At 44.1% G+C, this 24202-nt stretch overlaps 2 protein-coding genes across 6 annotated transcripts in view; one reads left to right on the top strand and one right to left on the bottom strand.

Annotated features, from left to right (window-relative positions):
- The window catches only part of PIGC (phosphatidylinositol glycan anchor biosynthesis class C), a 44217-nt gene that overhangs the window by 7689 nt on the left and 12326 nt on the right, over positions 1–24202 (top strand). The window lies entirely within an intron of this gene.
- Positions 11504–22287, bottom strand: LOC146027070 (uncharacterized). The gene is made up of 4 exons (XM_083158071.1): positions 22240–22287; positions 18398–18486; positions 14802–14869; positions 11504–11994 (listed from the first exon to the last, which is right to left on the bottom strand). The coding sequence occupies exons 2-4, from the start codon at positions 18448–18450 to the stop codon at positions 11795–11797; spliced, it is 321 nt and encodes a 106-aa protein (XP_083014197.1). The 5' UTR covers positions 18451–18486; positions 22240–22287; the 3' UTR covers positions 11504–11794.

The following is a 24202-nucleotide window of genomic DNA, read 5'->3' as shown; positions in this document are numbered from 1 at the left end:
TGCTTTAGAAGGTGCCAATTGCGTTTGAAGACTTTCTCTATTTTTTTGTGTGAATTATTATATTTAGAGATAAACGACCATTGGTGTTGGGTGTTTTCCTTGGTTTTTGGGCTTTTTTATTTTAAAAGTTTACAACTATCTAAAGCATGGGTCTTCAACCTGTGGCCCTCCAGATGTTGTGAAACTACATGTTCCAACATGCATTGCCACATTTTTTCCTATAAGAGCTTGCCCAAAAACCTCAGGGCATGCTGGGACATGTAGTTCCACAACATCTGGAGGGCCACAGGTTGAAGACTTGTGATCTAAAGCATCCACCTTTTCTTTATATCCGAACAGTTCCTCATGATACGTATAAATTGGCTGTACGGAATGCCGTTTTATCAATTTTGATGGTGAGCACTGGTCATTTCTATGAAACTGTTAGAGTCGGTCGGTTTTCTGAACCTTTTAGTATTCATAGTACCATCTTGAATAAAAATTGTTAAATCTAAAAAGGAGACATCACTTTTGCTGATAGTAAAGCTAAAATGAATATTACATTTATTTTAAGATTATTACAAAAGGTTCCTAAATTTTCTTCACGACCACGCAATATAAAAAAACACATCGTCTATATAACGAAACCAGGACACCAGACCTGCCACCAGCTGACCATTGGGCCATATAGTTAGATCCTCCCAATTTGCCATATATAAATTGGCATAGCTGGGGGCAAATCTGGTGCCCATTGCTGTACCGACACATTGTATATAAAAAGAGCCATTATAGTAAAAATAACTATTAGGCAAAATAAAATCAATGCTGTCTAAAATTAATTTTTGGAGGTCAGCACTATATGTAGAGAAGGATAAAAAATAGGTGACTGCCTCTATTCCCTTCTCTTTATTGATGATAGTGTATAAAGTGCTAAATAATATCGGTATCCAGCCATTTATATTTAGATAGTTTGTGTAATACATCACCGGTGTCTTTTAAATAGGCCTTTGTAACAACCACCAGAGGCTGCAAAAATCTCATTCATATAATAATCTTTTTTTTTTTTTTTTTTTTTAAACATGCACTGCGTAGGGTAATGAGGACCGAGTTACCTGACCACTGCGCTAGAAACATATTATTTTGTCTATTCTGTCCAATATTTGAGTGGAAGTGGGATTTCACTTTTTATATGTTTCACTAAGCTGCATCTGGGTATTTTGAGCGCACCAACCCTGAGATTCTTTTGTACCAAATCACTTATACACGCACACGCACACACAATATCTTCCCCGGCACTTCGGTGTCCCAAATCTGGTGTGAGTCCATTCTATACGGTTGCAGAAAAGTAGGCGGCACACATAAGGCAAAAAAGACAGATACCTAGGTATCTGGAAAAGGGCCCCTGTATGAACCTGCCTCGTCAAGCTGCAACAAAAACAAGGGGTGTCCCTCCCTTACACGTGAACAGAAAACAAAGTATAGTTGCGCTAACTTGTACTCAGGTGTGCAATTGAATTAAAAATGGCATTTATTTGATGTAGACATTGTTAAAAACAACAATTCATAGCTTAAAAAACATGTAAACAGTTATTTTGTATATGGTAATAAACAGAGAGTTGATTGCTGCAGTCATTTGTACACGTATTAATGGATTTTTTGGTCACCTTACATTTTAGTGTGTCCAGATCTTATTTGGGCCCAAAAAGGTGTATGAAGTCCTTTTGTAGGTGAATGTTGGGAGTTTATTTGTAGCCCTCCGCTGTACTTTCTCCAGCCTGGGGGGTAAGGATGGCGTTTCCTCGACAGGGATGAGGATTGCTGGAGCGGGAGAGTGGTGGATCTTAGTGCTGGCAAATTAAAGCGGAGGCGTTCCTCCACAATGTATGTTTGAGCCTTTATGTCGATCCTGCAGACTGGGGCTGTACAATTTTAGCTGTAGATAACTCCACTAGTTCACATGGCACCTGGGGACACACTTTGGAATGAATGTATGGTAGCAGCAATCCTGGTGTACCAAACGCCAACGCGTTTCGCTGCTCCTGCAGCTTTTTAACCTTGTCCAGGCTTTTACAATATCTTTGGAGAAGCAATAATATCTGTCAAATTCTTTCATAGTTCTGTAAAATAGCAATAGCATGCAGGTGTCAACCAAATTCAACAACACGTAAGGTCCATGCACACTGAGCGACTATGCCCAGCGTGTGTGGACAGCGATGATCGCATTCATCGCTGGGGGGAAAGCCGCTCAGTGCATACACACTGAACGGCTTTCCCCCTGCACGGTGCCGATGGAGGGGGGAAAGACGGTGTTGCATAGCGGAGCGCTATGCAAAGCCGTCCTGAAAGCCGCTCATCTGCTGGTATAACCAGCAGATGAACAGTTTTCCCGGCGCAGCAGCGCTCATCGCCAGGCCATACACACTGGGCGGCTTTGAGCTGAAAGCCACTCAAACCTGCTGTTTTGAGCGACTTTCAGCGCAAAGTCGCCCAGTGTGTATGGGCCTTTACCCGCAAGTGAACGCAGATGGCAAATTTCAGAAATGTGGCTATTTAGATTTTGATGGAAAAATTGCAGGGGGCACAAGGGGTGCGGTCATGTGGTGATTGCACATGTTTGTCAATGGATAGAGTCCACAGGTTCTCGAACTCGGTCCTCGGGAACCTACACAGTGTATGTTTTGCCGGTCTCACAGAATCACAAGTGAAATATTTAGCTCCACCTGTGGTGAGTAATGAATGCACCTGACCTGGGAAACGTGAACTGTGTGGGGTCCTGAGGAACCATTTTGAGAACCACTGGGATAGACAACAACATTCTTGTAGAATGCCTAATATATATAGTGCATACTTGCCTACTTTTGATCAGTAGGCAAGTATGGGGGGGTCATGCTCCACCCAAAGGGCATCCATAGTTCCATATATGGAGAGATTGTGAAAAGAGATTGTCAAAGAGGCATCTAGAAGCGTGGGTGTGTACTGCTACATCTGAGAGGAATCTTTTAAAATGACTTATATCCAAATGTAAATGAGCCCCAGAGCAGTAAGTAAGAGCTACTATACTTGGTAAAGTGCTGGGTAATGGTACTGATGATTCAATGTAACTGTATCTATCTCTCATTCCTTTTTTCCCCAAAAAATGTAACAGTGTAATGTGGGTTAGGTCAAATGAGGGAGATTGCTAGACTAATGAGGGAGAGAGGGAGATTGCTGCTATTTCAGGGAGTCTCATGCAGAATGCAGGAGGGGCGGTAACTATGATGTAACAGTGTAATGTGGGCTAGATCAAATGAGGGAGATTGCTAGACTAATGAGAGAAAGAAGGAGATTGCTGCTATTTCAGGGAGTATCCTGCAGAATGCAGGAGGGTAGGCAAGTATGGTATAGTGGTGTCAAAATGTAACCAATTTAGCCAAGAAAACTATAGCAATGCAGCTTGTGTTCTGTGTTTTCTGTGTATATTTAAAAAATAAATAAAACGTGACATAGACATGATCTTGCACGCAAATAACAAAGATGACAATATTAAACATTTTTATGATTCTTTTGCGATGAAGGAAGTGTTACAAATGACAGGTCTCAGAATGTTTCAAGGTGAATGTTCAACTGCGATGTTATATAGTAAAATATAGAATGGACAGTATGAATGTAAGTCAGTGTAGAAAGAAACTGTACTATAATGGTTAAATGGAATGTTTAATGTTATAAATCGGTATATTAGTCCTTAATAATTACTTATTTTGTTATATATTTTTTTAAACAACATGCAATATGTTGTGTCAGAACAGAAGGATGCATCATCATCTCACCTTTATCTATATGAAGGGAGGTGACTTGTAGAAACTCACCAGCTTTCCTGTGTTTTTATAAACTCAGTGCTACGTGGCATGATCAGGCTGGAAACTGAGCGACAGGTCAATCTGATCTGCAAATAGAATCTTTCCAGATCACTAAATCCCTCCACACCCTCCCCAAGAGGTGAAGGTAACTGGTAACTCAGTACGCAGAGAGCTTTCTCGTAATGTCTTATTCATGGACATGCATTGTGTCATACTGATTTGTAGGATCATCTTTACAGTTGAAACTCTTCAGCATTCAGGAAGTATTTGTATTTTACAGTCCATCCTTTCACAGTGAGGAAGTCATACGTACCACAGCTGAACCTTCTTGCTCTTATTTTATTTCTCAGATTTTAAAAGTAAATGGCGGGATTCTCTAAAGCAGAAATGCGGTAAAACCCTGTTATTGGGTTTTTTACCGCATTTCTGTATTCTCTGTTGTCCCTCCAAAGTGTCAGCGCTGCGGAGGGAATCGGATTACCTGCAGAAGCCTACGGGCTTCTTACCGCAGCGCTGTGTGAGGGTTCCGTCACGGATCCCTCCCAGCATGCCCCCCACCGTCCCCGTCGCTCTGCGCATGGCCCGGAAGTCCAGCGCCGGAGCCGCATCACAAGGAACAGCTCTTATCGCAAGAGCTGTCCCTTGTGTTAATGATCGCATTTGTTAGAGCATGTGCGATCATTAACAATGCGGTACCCGGCGAAGGGGGGCATTAGAGGGCTGCGGATGTTAGAACATCTCGCCCAGAATATCTGCTTTTCCATGAATTCTCCTTTAGGGCTCCTGCTATCTGGGTTTTTTACCACATTTTGGTATGCAGGAAAACCCACATGTGTGGTACATTGCCAGAAAAAGCTGGTGATACCCCATAGAAGCCTATGGGCTTCTTACCGCATCCCACGCCGCCCCGCATGACTCCCCCTGTGTCTGGGCAGCCTCCTGCTGTGCAGTCCGGACCAGTGACCTCCTCCTCTCTGCACCTCTTTCGGGTGTAGGGAAGAGGAGACAGAGCCCAACAGTCCCTGCAGCCATCTGAGCAAGGGGCTGGCGGGAAGATGAGGAGGGGGAGCCGCTGGGGACCCGCTCACCCTCCACCGGCTGCTTTGCAAAGGGCAGCTCCTTTGCGATACTAATCACATATGTTAGAGCATTGCGGTAGCTGCGGAGGGGGGTGGTAATTGGCTGCAGATGTTAGTGCATCCCGCCCTTTGTTTTTCATATCAAAATTGTCCCTGTTGTTAAAAGCTCACCATTTAAAGCATGATCCTGGTAACTCGTTTGTAGGATAAAGGCCAGTTTCATTTGGTTTTGGGTCTAACGTCAGCAGAGGTACAGAGTGGGGGAGGCAGTCGGCAGGTCAACACTAATAAGGTCCACAGTCAAAAGGCGGACACATGAAAAGGTTTGACATACCTTAGGTTGACATGGTCAACCCAAGCAATAGGTCGATATGAGAAAGGTCAACATGAGTTTTTCATGTAAAAAAAAAAATTTAAGGTGTTTTTTTTTTTCCCATACCTTACCATCCAAGTGGACAAATAGTTAGATTATAATAGTGTGCCTGAAGCATGGAGAGTAAAGGGAGCCATACGAGGGGTTGCAGTACATGTATACAGTGCCTTGTGTTGACCTATATTGACATAGACACCAAAGGAACTGTGAAAAATGCATGTTGACCTAGTGCACGTGTCGACCTTTTGACCATGTCGACCTATTGTCAACCTTATTATTGACTATTACTCACCAATCCATGTGTTTTTAGTCAAAAGCTAAAGAGTACCCTACCATCCCGGAATGGCCGGTGGGGGTCCCGAAAATCGGGTCCCCCTCCCGGCCCCCCCGGGAAGGTGGGCAACCCTCCTGGATATCGGCTGTCCCCAGCATTTCCCCGATGACAGAGGTGTAGATTTCCGCGATTTGCGAGTTTTCGGCAAAGGGGGCATGGCTAAATATGCAAATTGCATCTAGTTCACCTCGCCCCCTCCTCAGAGACCCGCACACTGCAGGATTTGCATTACTAGGGGCAGAGACTAATGACGTCTCCATCAGCCCCGCCCCCAGAAGTGCTGCTGACCGTCTCCTGTCCAGGGTTCTCCCAGAGAGGAGACTGTAAAAGTCGGCAACCCTGATATATTTTAATTCATTTCTCCTTATTATTCTTTTTTTAAATACATTTTTTATCATTGTGAACCATCTTATTATTATCATTTCAGCCAGCACTGGCATACCTCTTTTATATTTGTATTTTTTAGGGGAGTGACTACCCCTTGCCAGCTGCTGATAATGTCACACCACACCTACCCTTTAAATCTGTAGGTGTGTGCCCAGCTAAATGTGGTCCTATTTTGCTTATGCGGTCTTGTGCCATTATAATGGCAAAAGGTGAGATGGACTTGATTAAGTCCATTTCACATAGTAAAAAATTTGAAATTGGCCAATATGACCCATTTCACATTCTATATGTCCCCGTCGTCACCCCACAATTGACGTGAACCCGAAGCGTGGCGAGCCCGCGAGGGGCGGCGGTGCGCGTCCTCCGACCTTTTCATTCCCCCACTATCCACGTCGGCGTGGAGTTGAGAATATAAAGTGTGGCGAGCGCAGCGAGCCACCGAGCCCGAAGCGTGGCTAGCGGACGCGTATACCTGTGAAGTTATACGGCTACGCTCGCCACGCTTCGGGCTCGGTGGCTCGCTGCGCTCGCCACACTTTATATTCTCAACTCCACGCCGACGTGGATAGTAGGGGAATGGTCAGAGGACGCGCACCGCCACCCCTCGCGGGCTCGCTGCGCTCGCCACGCTTCGGGTTCACGTCAATCGTGGGGTGGGGTTTACGGTCGAAAATATTTTACATTGGAATATTTTACATTGAATCCAATGTAAAATCGGGTCCCAGGGACCCTATTCACATTTGATTCAATTAAAAAATCGGGTCGGTCGATGCGACCGACGCGATTTTTCCGACACGACCACCCCGATGGAGATCGGGGTGGCCGTGCTAGGAAACAAGTACCGATTTAAGTTTTTTTTATCTGGGGTCAATGCTAATTTGTGGCAAATGTGACCGATTCCATACTATGTTGGCAAGTGTCATAGGAAAGATCCTGTGTAAGTGTGAACAACTTGATAGGATTTTACTTTGCTGGCTGTCAAAACTGGCATGTAATATAAGGAGATGTAGGAGGCTGGAGACTCATTGCAGAGTGACTACTAATTAAATCACCCAATAATATCCCACTGCGAAGTGTATGTAACTGGAATCTATGACGGCTACTTGTCCTTCAGCCAGACTGAACTGATATCACTTTGTAATACTAGACTTTGATCAGAGAATTGGCACCTCCAAAAAGACATCCGGTTACACGTCCAGAGGCCACGTCAGAGACCTTACCCATATCTGATAAGACACTGATTTAAGGGCTGGGAAAAGAGCAGGCCTCAGTAAATACAAATGTTAGGGTAAATGGCATTGTGTGTAATCTGAGATAGAAATATTAGTACCAATGAAAGATGGAATGCTTTATACATATCTGATAAGACCACATAATTATAATGGGCGCAATGTGTGATTGCACACGGGCCCCTAAGTCCAGGGGGCCACAGTGCACATGCTGCACCCATTCCTTCAATACTTTGGTGTCTGCATTATCTGCGATAAGCAGCTGTCAGAGCCACAATATCACATGGTATATAGAACTTTACCTGGATCCCATATGTGACATTTAATAGGATGAGAGATTTAAGGTGCCCACACACTAGAAAGATCTGCAATCATAAGATGTGCGCATAAATTAGCCTTCAAATCTTTTGTCCGATCTGGACAAAAGATTTCAGGCAAGTGCACATCTTTACCAAAGATTTTTCTTAAGATCTCGTGTGCGTTCCTATGGATCTTTTGTTAAATCTTCTGATCTTACCCCGCAAAAAAGGAGAGTTGAGTTTTCCAGACTTGGCTCAATATTCTAACGCTATATTCTTCAGGTATGTCAGTGACTGGCTGCTCGACAATAGTTCCTATACTGATACCCAGCTGGATACTGCACTATTTGCTCCATATTCCCCTACTGGCCTACTTCACACCAAATGGTCTGATCTACCATCGGATATCAGAGAACATCCCCTGTTCAGAGATACCTACCGTGCTTGGTTAGCCGTTACCAAAAAATTCCACTATAGCCCGCTCTACTCCCCATATATTTCACTATGGGGAAACCCTGCTTTTACCCCATCACTATCCAATTCTACTTTCTCCCAATGGAGAGAGAAAGGTTTGGCCTCTATTTCCAAAGTCTATGACCCTGGAGGCGAACTGCTTTCATTCGCGGATCTCCAGTCTCAATACCAACTCCCTTCTCAAAACTTCTACATGTATCTTCAGGTTAGACATTACATCCAATCCCTACCCAAACCCAATACCACCGATAACACAGCAAATCTTTTGCTATCCCTTCTTAAACTTATTCCCTCTGTTCCATTCAGAATTAGCACCCTATATATACCACTAACATCTCTAACCGCTTCCACTAGCTGGACACCTACATTACAAAGATGGTCATCAGATACCCCCAGTATCACCTTATTGCCTGACCTATTATCCCAATACGACTCCACCCTTAAGTATTTACAGTCCTCCTACTTACAGGAAGTTCATATTAGAACGATCCACAGGGCGTATATCTCACCTGCTCAGAGGAAACATATGACGAGTTCTGAATCAGGTGCCTGTGTCAAATGTTCTGTGTCTCAAGCTGATTTCTTTCACTGTATATGGGGATGTAGGAAGATACGGAAATTCTGGTACAAAATAGTTCAATTTATTAACTCTATGCTTTCTCTACATCTAACCCCTGACCCACTAGCATGTATCTGTGGAAACTTCAGGAATTGGAATTTAGGCCCTGATAAACAGCATAAAATCCGGCTATTAGTCACGTTAACCACTGTAGCCAAGAAAATTATTCTAATACATTGGACGAGTCGATCTGCTCCATCTCTTATGGAAGTAAAACAAAAAATGGTGCAGATTCTGTATTGTGACAGGAGATCCACGATACCAGATGTTGAGATGGGTGTTGAAAAATTCTACAAAAAATGGGAATACTTTATTAATACCCTTGATAATCAGTCTCAAAATCATATAATGAGATTGTTTGAAAACACCTCTTGGAACCTGCTGCGTCAGGTAGCTGCTGGAAACTGATTTGTATAAATAATTGTCCAATACTTGCAACGATATATCTACTCTCTAATACTGGACCGGAAGCCCCTATTGTTTAGGTGTACCCCTCTTTATCGCTTTCCTCATGTGTTTCCCCTCCCCCCCCCCCCAATACCTTAATGTACTCCCCTCTATTGACATTACTACATAGTATATCGAAGCTATAGGTGCACTTGCACCTTTCAATCTTTCCATAGTTGTTTAGTAAATATATTTGGAACTGTATTTTCAGGAACTTTTGTAAAAGTTATTCTTCATCATCTCCAATGTACCAGGATATGTCTGGATTTGGATTCTACTTGCCATGCGAGATGCATTGTTTGTCAAATTTTTTGAAAATCGCAATAAAATTTCTTAAAAAAAAAAAAAAAAATCTTTTGTGCAGCACGTAAGATCAGAAGATTTAGCAAAAGATCCACGGGAGCGAGCATCGGCCGATTTTCGACCGATTTTCGAAATCGATACCGATTTATCGAAAATCGGCCAATCGGCCCAAAAATCGTTCTAGTGTGTGGGCACCTTTAGAAAGTGAGAGATTTGGTAAGAAATCTCCAGGTTTTTTAAAGCTGCAATCATTTACACTGCAAAATCAAACTGAAAAAAAAACGACTTAATTAGCATTGCTTATTACATTCAGGTGTAGTAATCAGCATTAATTAGCAGACCCAGGCGTCCGCTCTCATACTGTATCTCTAGGGGTAGTCTGGAGCTATCTTTGGCGTCTGCCTGTTTTTGGCCCAAAATGCACGGTGCGTTCGCCGATCGAGCGGTTGTAGCACCGTACATTTTTGGTGCACACCCCCCGTGTACGCCCATGTTTATGCCCAGTTTTCCTCATTATTCCGGCCACTCCCCTAAAAACGGCTCCATGCCACCCACAATGACCGAACTCTTGCGGACAGGTTTTTTCGCATGGAGAGACCCGTCCGTGAGCGGTGTGAGGTCGCCGCACCTGCGCATTGCGAAAGCTACGCATGCGCAAATGAAAAAAAAAACCAATCCGCCCGTATACGGTCCCACCGTACCGAGCAGTATAAGGCCTTTTGTCCCCTGTATTTTGGGAACCAGCCCCGGACCTGGAGCATGTGGCTGGTTTTAAAAAATCAGGGAACCCCTATTTATCGGGTTTCCTGATTTTTTAATACCAGCCCCGACTCTGTCAGCCTGGTGCTGGATACAGCCGTGGGGGGGGGACCCCACGTCATTTTTTTTTTTTGTCACCCTGCCGAGAGATCATGCAGCTATGGAACGCCCACATGGGCGTTCCAGCTTTGGCAGTATAGTCGCAAGGACGGCAGCATATCGATCGATCGTGCGTACACACTGCAATTTTTTTCCGATATGGGGCCGTCCTGTCGGATGAAAATTAAACAGCAAAGAACCGTCGACCTACCGAGTATGGACAAACAAGACAGTTTTTTGCCGTTTATCACTCGTACGGTACCCTTCTTTACATGCTGCGTGAAAGATCAGAAGATTTAACAAAAGATCCACAGGAACGCACAAGGGATCTTAAGAAAAATCTTTCGTAAAGATGTGCGCTTGCCTGAAATCTTTTGTCCAGGACAGATAAAAGATTTGAAGGCTAATTTATGCGCACATCTTATGATCGCAGATCTTTTTAGTGTGTGGGCACCTTAAGATGTGTGCATAAATTTTAGCCTTCAAATCTTTGGTCCGCTCTGGACCAAAGATTTCAGGCAAGTGCACATCTTTACCAAAGATTTTTCTTAAGATCCCGTGTGCGTTCCTATGGATCTTTTGATAAATCTTCTGATCTTTTGTGCAGCACGTAAGATCAGGAGATTCAGCTAAAGATCCACGGGAGCGTGCATCGGACCGATATCGGCCGATTATCGGTAAATATCGTACGATATATCGGCCGATTTATCGACAATCGGACAATCGGCCAAAAAATCTTCTAGTGTGTGGGCACCTTATGCTTTTTCATCTGATAAAAACAGCCTATAATTGGACAGTGCAGTAATGACCATCAGGACATCTTTATCAGCTGATAAAAAAAAATTCACCTACTGTAATACAATACCGGCTAAAGTACCAACTAATCAGCTTATGTCATTTTATAGCACAACAGTTGGTGCTCTATCTCTCTCCACTTTTCCAAGGTTTGATACATCTCCCCCTCTATTTTCTATCCACTACATACAGCACTACAGAACTCTTGCGGTGTCATAAAAATATAATAATAATAATTATTATTATTATTATTTCAAATGTGTAATATTGATATTTGCAAAATGTCACAATAAAAGGTACTTATATGTTTAGTTGGGCGCCCACTAAGCTATTTGCTTAGTTTTCCCCGTCCGCTCGCCACGCTTCGGGCGCTTTAGGGACATCCCAATGTTGACAAAGTTAATGTCTAACAGGTATACCACACTCAATGCTGTCATGGCACGTAGTTTTTTTTTTAATATATATATATATATATATATATATATATCACCTAGAGGTATAACTTTTTTATTTTCACTGGGTAACTGAACAAAAGTCTCAGACATCACCTGTACTGGTGACATTTGTAATCCTTTAGTACATAGAAACTTCTTTTTAAAGAGAAACAAAACACTTTTGGGTTATGTTTTCAATGTAAAACATGGTATATTTATTTTGTTATCTAGGTGTTAAATAGTTTATGTTCTAAAAATGCGTTTCATGTGTTTATGTTCATGTACTGTATTTAGATAAATGTGGGTCTCTGCATCCTTAATTAATATTATTCCTGCTGAATGTTTATCTCAAGATGTTATGCCATGCACATTGACAGGTGGGAAATACTCCTCCATATTCCTCTGAGCAGTTTTGTGATTGGTCAGGGAGGTGAGGGACGTGTAGTGAATGGTATTGGAAGATTTTGGGTGCTTAATGGGCACGTTCCCAAATAGCGTGTGCTGTAGTTTGGTCAGGCCATCTAAGGCTGGGTTACACTGGAGTCTCTCTGCAAATGACAAAGATACACACAGTAAATATATGTACAGAATACAAAAGTGATATTCATGAGGTATTTCAGTATCTGTAATGAATATCTGTAAATGATGTCCTCTGTACATATAATAAAACTGTAAAGGTCCATACATACTGGGTTTTTTGCCCATCGTGTATGGACAGCGATGACCGCTGTAATTGCTGGGCTGAAAATAGCTCAGTGCATACCCACCTAACGATTTCCCCCCTGCCCAGCCATTTTTCGCCACTTTGCACAGCTTTCCTATCATACTGCTTCTCCACCATGTAAGAAGGTGCCGTGTTTCCCATGACGTACGTAGGAATAATGGACCATTTTATGTTATCACAAGTCTGGAGAGTGCCGCCTCGTTTCTTTCATTGGGGCAGATGTATTAAGCCTGGAGAAGAGATAAACTGGAGATAAAGTGGAGATAACTTGGAAGCGTTAACGCACCAGCCAATCAGCTGTGTTTGAAATATGACAGTTGGGATCTGATTGGCTGGTGCGTTATCTCCTTCCAATTTATCTCCAGTTTATCTCTTCACCAGGCTTAATACATCTGCCCCATTGTTACATATATAATATATCTGCTCTGGGGGGTAAACTCACACCTCTGTCCCCAGTCCTTTCCTGATCCTTCAGCATGCAGCATCTATTAAGCCTTATTCAGACCCATTCGGATGGGGCCAAATCCATCCCCCTTTCGGATGTTGTTTTTTTTGCATGCGCAGCAGCCCTGTGCGAAGCCTTCAGCCAGTATCACACTTCCCAAGGCGTTCGCACTGTCAGGCGAGGGAAGGGGGTGTACAGGAAGCGGCAGCAGGGGAACACCCAGTGTTTTATGGGCATCCCCATAAAAATGCTGGGCTTCCGGAACGCAGGCATGTTGATGCCTGCTCAGGACGGGCGGCTGATGTGACATGACGTCAGCACCCGCCCCAAATTTGGAGATCAGCAGCCATCTTAAAAGTAAGTATTGACTTTCAGACTGAAGGCTGCAGAAATCATTCAATTCAAGTGCTGAGATTTGTGCTGCGGGGCACGTGCACGCGCGGGGGGGGGGGAATTGGTGCGCGGCGGGCAGCATTTACCTGTTCGCTAGGCAGCGAACATACAGGTCTGAATCAGGCCCATTGTCTCTTTGAAAAGGGTGCCACGGTACAGGGTTTCACTCTTTCACTGCCATTAGCCATGTGTGGAGAGCAGGTTAGCGCGGGACTGAGACCCGGCCACAACATTACCTACTGGTTTGTCACTACTTTGCATACACACTTGCCGATTGCGCTGGGGGGAGCGGGGGTCCTCGTTAGCAATGTGCTCCCTCGTCTGTACATGCACATGAGGGAGGTCATTAGTGGCCCACGGGAGATCTCATTGTGCATCATTGGAGGCGTACACATTGGCCGATATAATGAACGCTATCGCTCAGAAATACCAAAATGACCCCTATCGCTCATTATATCGCCTAGTGGGTACAGGGCTTAACATATATGCCACACATTTCCAAACTATATTCCTACAGCTGTTGTGAAACTGCGAGTCCCATAATGCATTGCAACAGTTTTGCTATTCGGGAATGCTGGGATGTGTAGTTTCGCAACAGCTAGAGGGCCACTGTTTGGACATGTCTAATCTATGCTTTAAGCCTAGTTGACCTAATTAATATGGGTGTGGTATAGGGTTCCGACAGTCATTAGCCCGACTGGCCGGACTCAGACAGCATGGCGAGCGCAACAAAGCTCCTTGCGGGCTCGCTGCGCTCTACACACTGTGGGCACGGTGGCTCGCTACACTCGCCACCTATTCTATTCTCCCTCTATAGGGGTTGTGGACCCCCACGAGGGAGAATAGCCAGTGGCCGTTGGTAACCCGTCTGTCAGTGTTTCAACAGTCGGGATCTCGACGTCGGCTAAATGACTGTCGGGATCCCGTCCGGCACCCATTAATATTACATTCAGTACTGTGGTATTGTAGATCAGAAAAGATGACCTGTCCTTAGCGTAGATCAGTTGGTCCATGAGTCTAGCCACCCCTGCCTTAATTGTTCCTTATTTATATTTGTCATTTATGTACTCTTGTAATTCTTTATTTTAGTATTGAATTGCGCAGGTATAGATAAAATGCTGTTTATCTGTAAATACGGGATAATATCGCTATATAACCGTTAGTCTGCCTTTCTTTTATATAGTTTTATGCACGCATATGGGATACGGTCGTATTGTCGACCAGACTTAGGTCGACACAGTTGGGTCGACAGGTGTCTAGGTCGACATGGGACTAGGTCGACATGGGCTAGGTCAACAGGTCGCAAGGTCAACATGGGTTTTTTTCATTGTTTTTTGAGCCGACATGTGCCGACAATCTGTATTTTATGCCCTACCATCCACTAGGACGTGGTGTGAGAATTAAATAGTGTGCCAAGCAATGCGAGCGATGCGAGGGGCAGCGGTTGACTTCCAACTGTGTCCATGTCGACTGTGTTGACATTCAGGTAAAAAAACATTGAAAAACCTCGCGACCTGTTGACCTAACCCATGTCGACCTAACGCATTTGTCGACCTAAACCCATGTCAACCCTGTCCCATGTCGAACTAGAACCCTGTGGACCCAATGGTGTCGACCTAATGATTGTCGACCTAAGTTTGGTCGACAATACGATCCACACCCACGCATACTATAGTAAATCAATACACCTAACATGCTATAATATTCCTAATCTCCCATAAACAGAATCAAGGCAGTTACATTCCTTCAGAGGGAGAAGACATATGGGCATAGATAACATTTTACCAACTTACCTGGCAACATGCCTTGGCACACAGCTACAGTCGGCCCAATGAGATGTACCGGCCGCAGAGGCTTCAGTCTTAAAAACCATAAGAAAAATCATGGTTAACCAGTAATAGCGAACGTATTGTGATTACTCAGACGTAACCCTATCTGCTCACAACTCGCTAGAATTCATTGTCCAGAGAACAATTCACCTCTGATATCAGCTCTTCAGACAAGAGGTTCTTACTGATATAGTATCATACCCTCTGATATAAAGCACTGTGTAAAAGAACAATGATAGCCGTCACATGATCAGATGGATTTGTTTTGTTTATAACGGCTGATGACATTTATTGTAGACATATTACACGTGTGATCATTGCTTCATTTTTTATGATGCTTTCAGTCCTTGATGTATGCTTCTCCAGAGTACATTTTATTTTCCTTTGTCTGTGTGGAAAGTACTTAGTACAATGGAAATTATGTCTGTCTACATAAGTAAATCAGCAAGACTCTATTGACTTAAGATTGTGTAAATACATCATATCGCCCTGTCATCTATAATCTCACTAAAGGGGGGAAAGTTAAGTTAAACTAAGCAAGAAAATGCAATTGTGCTACTTAAGTGCTGGTCTCTGTTTTGAACACCATCCATCCAAATATTGTGACCAAGATTTATGACCACTGTGACTGCATGTTATCACATGCTTGGGGGCTGCCCAGCACAGAGCAAGGCCGCTTTTCATGAAAAGGATTGCCCTGGGATGCGATCGCAATATAATTGCAATTGCAGCGCAGAAATCATTGCAACCTCTGCGAAGCCCAGCACACCGCCGCCATTTCTTGTTTCGCATCTTATGCGTGTGGCGTCATGCAGGTACCCTGAAAATGATCCGAATAAGCCAGCGTTGTCCAGACCACTCCCCCTAAACTCTGCGTTTCCATTCGTTCAATGCCCACAGCTGTCAATCAAATTACGTTCCCATCCTTCCGGGATGCGATTGCACTTTGAAACTTCTTGCATGCGCACTACACCAGCTGCGCATGCACATAAGTGTGAAAATTAGCTGGCTGCTATTTTCTTACTTCTGTGCACATTAATGAATTGGGCCCAATCTAAATTCCACATGACCTGGAGGCCCAGAACATGTTTTGCCAGTAATTATCTTAATCTGTTGTTTGCTTTTGTACCAAGTTCCGTTGTGCTTCATCTTCAACATTGTACAACATTGTACATATTTAAAAGTAATTCCGGTGTGGTTAAAGTTGTCTATGTTTCTGGTACAGATTGAGTGGTGTTTTGTTACATCTGTAATGCGAATAAGAGAGCGATTTAATGAAAAAGACATTACACTACACCACTCGGCGTGGCTAACTTGCACCGTATGGCATATTGAAATTATGTAAATATGTATCTGGCTGATGATATACAGTATGTGGTGTTATTACTTCTGATTTACTCCCAGCCTTCTACTGTTAACCCCTCTCTAATTCCTGTCTCTGCTGTTGCCCATTATTGCTTTGTTCATGCCCCCCTGCTCTTCTCTTTACACCTTTTATCTTGGTGCTCACATACTGAACTTCGACCTCAGATACCACATCTTTGCAAGTGACACTCAAATGTAGCTCTCCTCCCCTGATCTTTCCCTCTTCTGATTTTCTATTTTATTACAACACAACATCTCCATGTGGATCAACATGTCCAAAACCAAGCTCACCATCTTCCTTTCTTCTTGTCTCTATCATGGTGGAAAAATTAATGATTTCTTCTGTTCACTTTGGTTCTATCTTCAACATTGCCCCCCCCCCCCCCCCCCCCCAATTATTTCCTCCTCATATTGAAGTCTTCACACAATCCAGTTACCTTCACCTCCATATAATAGTTCATATTACACCCCTTTCTCCACAAAACCTATATCTACACTCTTTTTTTCAACTCTCACCTTGACTCTTCCTTTCACCAGTCTCTCCCCTCTTCAATCCCTGATGCCCAAGATCATCCTTACCCTTCAGCAGAGATGTGTGGAAATTAAAACATGTACATAAATAAGAGCATATCTGTTCTTGTTTATGTTAGACTCTGGAAAATGCGTGCACAAATGTGTCCACAAACATCTTTAAACTGGCTGGATCAGGTCACTTTTTTTTTTTTTTAAAGGACACATTTTGCTTCTTGTCATTGTAGAAGCACCTTTCTAGGTGAACTTTACCCTACTTTACTCAGCACAAAACAAAGCTTCCAACACAGGCACGTACCAATAGTAACATACACTCATTGTGCCATTTTACTAATTTTTGTTCACTAAATTAAGCCATTTTGTTTAGGCTAAACTGAGCAATATTTGAGGCAGATAGGAAACCCTAATGAAAGGGATGGTCCTAACTTGGTAGAAGGCCAGCATTAAAAGGGCTTAGTCAATCCCGGCTGATATTACCTCTTTTTGAAAATATTGCTTGTTTTCGACACGAATAGTTCAAATGTACATTCGACCTATTCAATGTCCGTTCAGATCTTACGACTTTCAGAAACAATCACAAAAGTGTGACAAGACTGCAAATCTACGTCTTTTTTTTTTTTTTTTTTAACGGCTGCTAATTCAAAAATTAAGCAGCCGTTTCTAACAATGCATATCTGACTTAATTAAATAGATGGATATGCAGCGGCGAGTCCCGGACTAAAAGGGCCGGGAATGAATAGGTTCTGCCTGATATTACCGACTGTAGGAAATATCGGTCCAGGATTTAAAATGCCCCAAAGTCTCTTTATAGGTTATGTAATGTGTACAGACATATTTGAAGCCAATATAAAGATATTACGAATGGAAGATAAATGATTTTACCATCCGCATATCTTAATTAAGCTGCCCATTTGAAATTAGATTCTTTTATTACAAGAACTGGGGTAATTGATCCACGTAAAATTATCTATTTTTCCATTTTTAGTGTTGTAGAATATGTTATTCTTTGTCTGTGAAGGCAAATTCTATAGTGAGCCATTGTTTTCTCTTCTTTCTGATCAACACAAGTGCAATTTACGAGTTGATCTGTAACGGTGGGGGGGAATCTATTATCCTGCGTTATGTAGTCTGGCAGTATATGCGCACATCATGTGCTACAAATACCTCTTCTCCCTATGTATGAATGTGCGGCTGTGTGCTACTCAACAGCACTGTGCACCCCTTCATTTTCTGCACTATTATCTGCAAGACAGTGCACCATGTGCAGCTATCGATTTGACTTAGATAGCTGCCCAGCACTGTCCCTGGCTCTGACAGCCAGGCATTGTGCAAACTAAAATACGGGTGGCCATTTATTTTTTTCTATTCAAAAAGCCCCAGGCCCCGCTGCAGTATTTCAGATCGGTGCACAATCAGTGTAAGTGCTAGACAGCAGCTACAGCCGCGAGAGGGAGCATGCACTTGGCCAAAGCAGTGAGTTAACGCTCTTCCACTTCAGCATAATTAATGTTAGTGCATGCTGCCAGTCTACGGACCTGCTTTGCCATGCTAAATGTGCAAATCAGGTCCAGACAAATATGCTTACAGTCATACCAGTTTCAAAACTAGGTGATAACAATAATTTTATGTGTAAAATCTGATGTATGAGAATTAGCCAGACCTACCGTGCCTTTAGTAGACACCCATGCTTGAGGTCTTCAGACTGCTCTAATCTCATCACTCCATTGTGTGGGCTGATCCTTGGCGTAACATCCTGACACAAATACACAGAAATACATCATTCATAAAAACTCTTCTTACAAAAGAGAAAAGGGCATAATCTTTTACAATATCAAGTGTGTACGAGCATAATTTTACAAGCCTATTTTATTTATTTATTAACAGTTTCAGAGCATACATATTATGCAGCGCTTTACAGAGTATAGTTGAACATCAGTCCCTGCCCCAGTGGAGTTTACAATCTATATTCCCTACCACATGTACATGCGCACACAGACATTCCAGGGTTAATTTTTGTTGGAAGCCAATTGACCTAACAATATATTTTTGGATTGTGGGAGGAAATCGGAGTACCTGGAGTAAACCCACTAAAACACGGAGAGAAGATACAAACTCCACACAGTTAGGGCCATGGTGGGTATTGAACCCATGACCTCAGCGCTGTGAGGCAGTAATGCTAACCATTACACCATCCGTGATGCCCATCACTTTGGCTTCATGTTGCTCCATGAGGTGCCTGCCAAATTGAGCCTTTTTTACAGCAGATAGTACTGCCTAGAATAATCAGAATCAGAATCACTTTATTGCCAAGTATATCAATGTACAGCATACATAATACACAGGGAATTTGTTTCCGATAACCACTGCTCCCACACAGTGTACATACATAACAGACCAATACAAACAGGATCATTTCAAGGGGAGGGCATCAGGGTTGTATTTAGAGTAATGTGTGAGAGAATAAAGGCATAGCATGGAAAAAGTATAGTTTTGTGAACCAAGATTATGATAAAGAATTTGCTCTTGCTTTGTAAAAAGGAACACGGCCATTTCCCCCCCCAAGATTTTTTGCACCATCTCATGGATGCCCAAGCTTATCCTTACCCTTCAGCAGAGATGTGTGGAAAAATTCCACATGTACATAAGAAGTAAGAGCATACCGTATATACCCGAGTATAAGTCGACCTGAATATAAGCTGAGGCACCTAATTTTACAACAAAAAACTGGGAAAACTTATTGACTCAAGTGGGACCCTCACTCGAGTATAAGCCGAGGGGGCTTTTTCAGCATAAAAACTGTTCTGAAAAAGTAGGCTTATACTCGAGTATATATGGTATCTGTTCTTCTCTTGTTTATGTTAGACTCTGGAAAATGTGTGACAGATGTGTCCACATACATCTTTGCACTAGCTGGATCAGGTAGCTTTTTGTAAAGGGCACATTTTGATCCAGATGATCCATCTTTACAAGTCTCCAATCTGCGCATGCATAATACGAATGAGTGCGGAAGTCATCTAACACGCTCATGGCACACTTATGAGACCGATAGTTTCATCGGTACTTGTGTATTATCTGGGCGCCCGATGTTGAAAACTGCATGCCTTAACTTAAGGCATGCAATGCGATGCGATCGGCGCGATTTTTCCATAGGAATCAATGTTAAATGGTTCCAAATGGTCCCGGGCACCTGATTTCACATTAGGGGCAATGTTAAATGCCCCCCCCCCCAGGGCCCCCCAATTAGGTGTATTAGCCCAAATGCCCCCGCATTGTTAACGCCACCCCACCATCAACACCATCCCGAAGTGTGGCGAGCGCAGCGAGCCCGCGAGGGGCGGTGGTACGCATCATCCGATCTTTTCATACCCCCACTATCCACGTCCAGTTATCCACTATCCACGTTAAGTGTTAGTCCGCCCCTAGGCACCAATTTTTTTGCCGCCCCCCCCCCCCCCCCAATATAGGCAGGGAAATAAAAGGGAAACAAAGAAGGGTGGAGAGAGAGAGAGGAGGAGGGGGGGGGAGAGAGAGAGGAGGGGAGAGAGAGAGGGGGGGAAAGAGGGGGGTAGATAGAAGGAGGGGAAGATAGTGGGAAAGAGGGAGGGGGAGGGGGAGAGAGAAAGGAAGTGGGAGAGAGAGGGGGAGAGAAGGGGGAGGGGGGAGAGAAGGAGAGAGGGGGGGAGAAGGAGAGAGGGGGGGGAGAAGGAGAGAGGGGGGGGGGGGAGAAGGAGAGAGGGGGGGGGGAGAAGGAGAGAGGGGGGGGGGGGAGAAGGAGAGGGGGGGGGGAGAAGGAGAGAGGGGGGGGGGAGAGAAGGAGAGAGACAAAGGGGGAGGGAGAGGGGGATAGGGAGAGCTCTGCCCACTCCAAAACAGTGCATGTACCTTCAACAGCACTGCAGGGCTGCTTTCCCCCGGGTCTTCAGCTCCCTCTCCCCAGCATAGCAATGTGGCATCCCCCTTATGCCAGGTCTTCAGCAGAAGTTGATCCCTGTGCCACAGGGCTGCCTGCCGCTGCACCTCTCTCTCCTTGTCCCCTGCCGCCGCTGCTCCTCTTGTGGTCCCGGCAACTGTCACTGCTCCTCTCTCTCCTCCTCTTCTGCGCCTGCCGCCACTGCTCATCTTGTGTTCCCCGGCACCTGAAACTGCTCCTCTCTCTCCTCCTCCCCTGCGCCCGCCGCCACTGCTCATTTTGTGGTCCCCGGCACCAGCTGCCAGGGCTATTCTCGTCTCATGGTCGCCAGAAGCTGTTGACTGTCAGGTCAGCAGCACTCGATCCCCGGCGCCGGAAGGGCAAAGCTCCTGTCATTGACTCGCTGGCACTAAAGGGCTGCCTTTCTGGCGCCAGGTGTTCAACACTCGATCCGCGGCACTAGTTTACAAGTGCCGCAGGTACAGCTGTAGGTGGGCACTTTCCGTGAGGTAATTATATTTTTAAAAGAATAAAAAAATCATGCAACTGTTTGCCGCCCCCAGCAGGTGCCACCCATAGGCCCGTGCCTCACGTACCTAGTGGGAAATCCGGCCCTGTCCACGTTGGCGTGGAGTTGATTTTATATAGTGCAGCGAGCCACCGAGCCCGAAGCGTGGCGAGGGGACGCAAAATACATGTTAAGTAATCCGAGTCCGCTCACCACGCTTCGAGCTCGTATTCCACAGGGCTCGCCACGCTGTGGGCTCGGTGGCTCGCCACACTATATAAAATCAACTCCACGCCGACGTGGATAGTGGGAGTATGAAAAAAGTCGGAGGACGCGTACCGCCGCCCCTCGCGGGCTCGCTGCGCTCGCCACACTGTATAAAATCAACTCCACGCCGACGTGGATAGTGGGGGTATGAAAAAAGTCGGAGGACGCGTACCGCAGCCCCTCGCGGGCTCGCTGCGCTCGCCACGCTTCGGGTTGGCATTGATGGTGGGGTGGCGTTGATGGTGGGGTGGCGTTAATAATGAGGGGGCATACACCTAATTGGGGGGCATTTAACATTGCCCCTAATGTGAAATCGGGTATCAGGGACCATTTGGAACCATTTAACATTGATTCCTATGGAAAAATTGCGTTGATTGCATCGCATGTGCGATTTGGTCGCATGCAATGCGATCGACGCGATTTTCCTGACCCGATGAAAAAATCGGGCGCCCAGATAATACACAAGTACTGGTTCATTATCTGAGTAACACTCAAGCTAGTCAAGATGGTCGAGGAGTTCACACTACCGAGCCAGTAAAGTTGTATCCAAGGACACAGTCACTGGGTACCGCACACCCAGAAAACAACACAAAATAAGAATAAGAGACAATGAGGTAGGAAGGCCTTGTTCACAAGGTAAAAATCTATCACTTGTACTGAAGTACTGAACAATGGGGGCTATTCAGCCCTGATAGCTGCTTTGCAATTTTGCAGAGCCCTGCGATCAAATTGCCGCCACCCCGCGAGTGTGAAAACCCATTCTGTTCAAGTCTTCAAATGGCTTGCGAAAATCTGTCCAAGCGACCTACAGATGCACTCACCAGCAAATGATGTTTCACCTGTGTGTGTGGACTCTGACCTTCCACAATTGTGCGATCAAAACAGACTGATCGCCAGAGCTGATGTCACGCACCCTCCCTGAAAATGCCTGTGCACGCCTGTTTTTTCCCTGACACTCCAAGATAACGGCCGATTACCACCCCCAAACATCGGCTTCCTGTCAATCAGACAGCAGCTGGCTTGCAAATAAAGAAATCGCAGGATATTGTAGCTGTTTGTCAATCCTTCGATAATCGATTGCGTGCGAATCCACACAATAGCGGTCAGGTCTGAATAACTCCTAATACTTTTATAGCTACCAATTACATTGTGGAGTGAAACAGCAGAAAATGTCACTGATGTAATCGTAAGCAAGCCTATGTTTGACAAGTGATAAAGTGCTGAAGAGAGAAAACGTATGACATCATTTTTAGTTCTCCAAATCACGTCCAAAGTGCAAACATCCGTGTGTACTCTGCCTAATGTGTTTGCAATATCAGTAACTAAGGACAGGATCTCCTACTGATAGAGCGCAGAGTAGAAATACAGCATACCAGTCCATGCAGTCACTCACATTGTTCAACTCATTGCTGCTTTTCAAGAATGTTGGGCCCGATTCAGACCGGATCACAGGGCTGCTGTGCTGAAAAGCAGAGACCTGCGATCACATAGCCGCTGTCCGTCAAGGCTGCGAATGGGCTGTAATATCCTGGCAAAATGGAAAATCCATTTGCAGCACACTCACCATCGAATAATTTCCCCACTGTGTGCAGTGTTAGCTTAGCCCAGGATTTACACCATAGCAGATCAAGGCCAGAGCTGACTTCAGAGTCCCTCCCTGAAAACGCCTATCCGCGCCTCCATTTTTCGTGACACTCCCATTAATTGACCGGGTGCCTCCTCAAGCGCTGGCCCACCTGTCAATCACCTTGTGAGTGACCAGCATGAAAGAAGACACTGAATTTTATCCCATGGAGGCCACGTGCTTCATGCACATTCATTCCATAATCACTCAGGCTTTGAATTCGCTGCCCAGCAATCGGGTCTAATTCAGGCTTGTTGTCAGTATGTACAGTATATTTACAGACTTCTATAAAGAATGTACTCAGTCGCCACCTACTGGTCATTGTGTTCATTAGACCTACAAATAGGTATATGCTGTATGTAATGGGTAGATTTATAAAGCTCGGTAAAGGGGGAAATTTACTAAAGGAAATTTGTAAAAAATAGGTGTATTTGTATCCAGAAATACACTTATTTTTGACATTTAGGGGGAAATTTACTAAAAGAAATTTGTAAAAAATAGGTGTATTTGTATTTAGAAATACACTTATTTTTGACATTTACTATCCCGAAAATACGGCAATTCATATTCGTATTGATAGCACATCAATACGAATACTAATTGCCGTATTTTCGGGATAGTAAATGTCAAAAATAAGTGTATTTCTGGATACAAATACACCTATTTTTTACAAATTTCCTTTAGTAAATTTCCCCCTTACTATCCCGAAAATAGGGCAATTCGTAGTCGTATTGATAGCACATCAATACGACTACGAATTGCCGTATTTTCGGGATAGTAAATATCAAAAATAAGTGTATTTCTGGATACAAATACACCTATTTTTTACAAATTTCCTTTAGTAAATTTTCCCCAAAGTGTCTGTTTATTATCAATGGCCAATCGGCTCCTACCTGTCTGTTTTTCAAACCAAGCCTGTAACTTCACAATTAGGAGCTGATTGGCCGGTGGAAAAAAAAACCACTTCACCGAGCTTAATAAATCTACCCCACAGTACTCTGATCACAAGACTGGGATTGTGAAACCTTTCATGCTTATTGGGCCATTAGCTATCACAAACTGAGTAGTTTTCATTGTTTGTTGACCTCGGGACATATGACGTGCTGACAGAACAATTGATTTCTTTTACAAATGAAAAAAAAAGTCACTGCTGGCTTTGT

The sequence above is a fragment of the Crinia signifera genome, chromosome 8, assembly GCF_055691185.1.
Source record: "Crinia signifera chromosome 8, ASM5569118v1, whole genome shotgun sequence".
Lineage (NCBI taxonomy): Eukaryota > Metazoa > Chordata > Amphibia > Anura > Myobatrachidae > Crinia > Crinia signifera.
The sequence above is the reverse complement of the archived record's forward strand: the minus strand, read 5'-3'. Positions and strand labels throughout refer to the sequence as shown.